At 34.6% G+C, this 5,368-nt stretch overlaps 1 protein-coding gene across 1 annotated transcript in view; it reads left to right on the top strand.

Annotated features, from left to right (window-relative positions):
* Positions 1–5,368, top strand: part of ADAMTS20 (ADAM metallopeptidase with thrombospondin type 1 motif, 20) — an 88,932-nt gene that overhangs the window by 41,139 nt on the left and 42,425 nt on the right. The window contains exons 12-15 of the mRNA XM_010006297.1: positions 698–843; positions 2,228–2,409; positions 2,507–2,643; positions 3,797–3,914. Coding sequence (XP_010004599.1) covers positions 698–843; positions 2,228–2,409; positions 2,507–2,643; positions 3,797–3,914 — 583 coding nt within the window. The remainder of the gene's footprint in view (positions 1–697; positions 844–2,227; positions 2,410–2,506; positions 2,644–3,796; positions 3,915–5,368) is intronic.

Below are 5,368 nucleotides of genomic sequence, written 5' to 3'. Positions count from 1 at the left end.
GGAATAAAATCTCAAGTAACGCACTAGACATTACTGTGTAGTATCTTCCTCTAGAATTATTATTTCTTTAAATATTAATTAAATTTTAATGTTAATAGTAAAGTTGTCAAATTAGTAGTAAATATAAAATTGTAAAATATAAATGAAAATATAAAATATTTTACACCTATTGTTATAGGTGTGAAGATCTGAGTTTAAACATGAATCTGTAGCATCATCTGGCTTCAGCATAAACAAGGTACTAAATGCTTGAAAATTTGGGTGTTTTTCCCAAAGAATCCTGCTAGCTTTTTTAGTTTTCGGGATGCTCAAAACACCCTGAGTTTCTTGGTGATTTGTTATAATAACTTTTCACTTTTTGAATTTCTAAATTAAATTGAAAGAATCTCATACATACAAGATTACTATAAATCTATTTTTGAAGTTTATGCTACGCATGAAAATATATCAGGAATTAAAGATCAGGATTTTGAGATTCTTATGTAGGCATTTGAATAAAGTGACAAGTCCTAAAGATATATTCAGCATCCAGTAGCATTCATAGGGAGCAAAGATATTTTAAAGGAATCTGAATACTTTAGAAAATGTCCAGACCCAGATTAAGAGCAGTGATCTCTTGAATTTTGTTCTTTCTGTGCCCAAAATACTCAATAACCTTTTGCTTGATTTATAAATCTTTTGTTTGTCAACTGTGCAGCACTGCCGCCATGGAATTTGTGTGAGCAGAGAAATGGAGACACGTCCTGTAGATGGAGAATGGGGAGCATGGAGACCTTATAGCTCATGTTCAAGAACTTGTGGAGGTGGAATCAAGAGCACCACCAGGCTGTGTAATAGACCAGAGTATGTTGGGGTTTTTTTTTAATTGTGTTTTATATTAGTGCATAATGAAGACATTATGACATAATGGACTGGTTTGAAACAAAATGCAGGTATTGCTTTTTGTGCTTCAGTTCAAACCAGCAATAAAAAAAAGCTTGTTTCAGCCATGTTTGAAAATAGAGATGAGTCTGCAGACTCTAAAATGTAGAGAACTTTTAGATTAGTTATCTCAACTATGTAGTTCATATTTATAGATATTTCTAAATTCTTACTTTGCCGGGATCTTTTTTTCTAGGTTTACTCCAAATGCTCCATTAAATGTTAAGATGCTTCCTTTGGAGTAAATGTAGCAAGAATAAAAGATATGTATTCCCTGGTAATATTTTTAGTGAAACACTTGATTTACTTTAGTTTAAGGCTTTTTCACATCACCACCACCAGTAACGCCCACAAGGAAGACTGGTTACAGCAGTCACTTACAACTTAGCTTTATAATGAGAAACTTTTATTGACTGAATAACTCAATGTGGATTTCATTCTCTGTAATGAAATTTAATAAGAGCTTTACCCTTAACTTCTCCAGAAGCAAGACTGTATCAGCAGCCTGGATAGTTTCAGGGGTTTTCTAAGAAGTCATGTCATCTTGATATTATCAGTGGGAAAAATGAACCTCAGTTGAACAACCCCAGATTATTTAATTTTCTCTGAGTAAGAGGCAGTAGACTAGATTCCCTCTAGATACACCTCTATTAGTCTGTAGTAACTGATAGTATCAATATGCCACTGATTTAGTCTTTTTTTTTTTCTCCTTTCCAAGAACCTAACTGATATTGAATTATTGTGTAACTGAGTTAATAACAGTTAGGAAATATGCTTTAAACTTTACAGTAAATGGGGTGTTTACCACAATTTTCCATTTTTAGTTTGTTTGATCCCCAAAATGAAACTGATATTACGACTACAGAAAAAAGTGTGTCAAGTCCTAACTCTGTCTTCTTTCTTTGTCACTCTGTAAAATAATAATTTCAGATTACTAAGGGACGGGCTGCTTCTGTAAAAATAGGGCTGTAATCCTAGCTAAATTGATAAAAGCATTATTAACTTAAATGTTTTTTTCCCTACAAAATCATTATAAGAGAAGTTAAAATATAATAGGCTTTAATAAACATCAATAGTTTGATTACCATCCTTCTCAGCAGTAGTATTTTAAATAGACTTTTTGTGTTCTGCACATAATTATAAATATCTGCACAGTGCAAGAGAAGAGTGTGTGGGGGCAAGTAAGTAAAACAGAGCAGAATTCTCTGTGCGATTTTCCCCTATAGATCAGTGCCTAGAGACACTTTTCATGGAAAACAGCAGTTTTAGAAACTGAGTGTATTTTACGTTTATCTGTTTTTGTTAGACCAAGAAATGGAGGAAAGTACTGTGTTGGCCGCAGGATGAAATTTCGGTCGTGTAACACTGATTCGTGTCCAAAAGGCAGAAAAGATTTCCGGGAGCAGCAGTGCTCTGAATTCGATGGCAGACACTTCAATATCAACGGTCTTACGTCTGCTGTTCGCTGGCTCCCAAAATACAGTGGTAGTAAGTAATTATAATTTTTTTTCAATTAATGAAATAAAAATGTTACTTTAATTAACGTTTTAAAACAGACAAGAAACCTGTTGGATTTTCTTTCCAGTTTCTATGAAAGATCGCTGTAAACTTTTTTGCCGAGTTTCTGGAACAACTTCCTACTATCAGCTGAAGGACAGAGTTGCTGATGGTACTCCCTGTGGAGCAGAAACCAATGACCTTTGTGTTCAAGGCTTATGCAGGGTATTTAAATCTAAACTTATTAATTAATATTAAATAAATTTTAACAGGTGGTAAAGTAGATATTAACTATTCATCCAAATAACCATTACTGAAAATAAGTAAAGCAAGATGTTTTGAATTTACTTAAGTTGTTTTAATCCCTACCAAATTAAAGGTTTGAAATGGAGGCAATTAAGTGAAGAACATACAATTCTGAATCTGAAGACTCACAGTCTTTCCTCATTAAGTCTCATATGTGACAGAGTTAATATTGTCCAAGAGAGCAGACAGAAACTGATCCAAAATTTGCATGAAGAGAGGCAAGAAGCATGCTGTGTGGTTATTAACATCATATTTCTGCTATCAAAGATGTAAAAATAGAAAATCCAAGGCAAGATAGATTATATGTTTATTATTTCATTGGAGAGTCAGGGGAACTGATCCTTCAAAGGGATAATTTCAGCATTTTTTCTTAAATAGCAATTATGGAAGTGCAACAAGATTTTGTTGGGAGAAGCAAGCTGATATAATTCAAGACCTTTTTGTCAAGCCTCGGTTGTTTTGCTGATTGCAGTGAAACTGAGTAAACTCTGAGGAGGAGAAAACATAATAAAATATTTTACATTCTTTATAGTGTCGAATCAAGAGGAAAGAGGAAATGCCACAGAGTTGTCCTGTTTATCATAATTTTAAAAAAGTGGAAGTTTAGGTAAAGATACATAAACAAAAATTGTGCTTAAGCTAGTTTAACCAGCATAACCTACATGTGTTCCTTTGCTTATTTTGCGTTAATGACAGACTTGAAAAGAATTGATGACCATGTACACATACATACTGCTTTTAGGATTTTAAGATTTCTTAGTGTAAATATAACTTAACATTTATATACTATGTTGATTTTTTATGAAACATCTTTACATACTGCTATATATTCTTACACAGCTCTTGACACACATCAGTGCCTTTGGATTGTACATTCTTAGTACAGCAGCACTATTGGGGGGTTTTTTGTTACATCACAGCACCCAAAACCATACCAAGTTTTTCACTAGTTATCTAGGAAGACCAGATATATACAGTAAATAAGAATATTTTGGGGGAGTGGGAAGCTTACATTGTTTTCATTATTTTCCCTTGGGCTGAGTGACACAGAGCTGTTACATTTTTTTTATAGCAAGCAGGCTGTGATCACGTTTTGAATTCCAAGGCAAGGAGAGACAAATGTGGAATCTGTGGTGGTGATAATTCTTCATGTAGGACTCTTGCAGGTACTTTCAACAGTGCTCGTTATGGTATGTTTGCTTGTTTTTTTTTAATCTTAATGCACATTTCAGTATGGCTTAGAAAGTATGTTTTACATTTGAGGAAGTGGGATTTCATTGTATATTCTTTAGGGCCTCTGCCTACTGAAAATACCTCCGATTTTCAGTCACATGTGTGGTCTTAAGGATGTTAAGGTAAGCACTGTAACAAACTGACCTGTTAAAGAGGAAAAAAATTAATCAATCTACTCTAAGTTCAAAGACAAAAATAATATATGATGAGGGTAAAAGTACTTTAAAAGAAGGAATGCTTCCTGCTTTCCACTTTACAATCTCCTGTTTGAAGCTCTGCGCCTTATTCCAGTCTCTCCTTTTGGTTTTGTAAAGAGATAGCAAGAGTTCTGTGGTGTGAGCAGCTGATGAGGTTCCTTTTGTCTGATAGTGAAAAAGATAGCCTGTGAAATGTGAGCCTTCTTTTTCCAGAGAATATGGGCAGCAATATTTATGTTCTTTCCTCTTCAGTGCCATGTAGTGAATGAGAAGATCTTCTGAATAACCCTGGTAATTCCTGCTCCTTTCATTTAGTTTCTGTAATAGAGTTACTGATAGTTCTTCTAGATGTAGTCCTTTCTGGGAAGTATGGAGAGATTATTGGATGTGTGTAGCAGTGCAGCTAAGTAGTTAGAGCATGAAACATTAGGACAGGAATCTCCAGGTTAATATCAGATTCCTAAAGGAATCCCTCCATCAGGCTGGTTCACAGGGTGGAAGAAACCACAGGCGAAGTGAAAATGATACCTGGAGAGCAGCCAAGTGGGATCTTTATAGAACAAAGGAATTGCTGGTTGAAGAGGAAAGTATGCCCAGTGTCTTACTGGATTTTTTTTTTCTGGCAGAGGGCTTGCACCAAACAAAAAGTACCAAAAAACTTCATGTTGGGATACAGCTACCCTTCCCATACAAATCCGCATGACTTTTCTTGTGTCTATCCTGAGAATCTGGAAGAAGACAAAATCTGCTATTAGAGATTGGATTTCTGAACATGTGATCAAAACATGTGAAGGAAAATAAACTATTATTTTAATGATTCTGAGTAAAGTACTGACAATGGTTTTTTTGTTTTCCACCACTAGGAAAGATCTTTTTGCTTACATGTAGCACATGAATTCTGGCACAAATACATTTGATACAAGTGACTGTTACATTGAAACTGCTATTTATGCAAATATGGCTGAGACTGTCACTCTGCCTTCTATAGCTTTGTATTGTCACAGGCTTAGTTGCTTCTAACTGAAGTTGGAGGAAGGAAAAAACTCATATTTTGGCATGAGGAAAACTTTGATTTATTATTGTGGTTTTATACTTAGCTGAATGTTATAAATTATGTTTGAATTCTTGGAATTATATCATGTAAAAGACGATACTGAATCATACTGCTGGGCAGTATGCTAAGCATTTGGGGATTGTCACTCAGGTGTGCTCAA

Source organism: Chaetura pelagica, unplaced genomic scaffold (assembly GCF_000747805.2).
Source record: "Chaetura pelagica isolate M959 unplaced genomic scaffold, ChaPel_1.0 scaffold108, whole genome shotgun sequence".
NCBI classification, from domain to species: domain Eukaryota; kingdom Metazoa; phylum Chordata; class Aves; order Apodiformes; family Apodidae; genus Chaetura; species Chaetura pelagica.
Note: the sequence above shows the minus strand (reverse complement) of the source record. Positions and strands in the feature narration are given on the sequence as shown.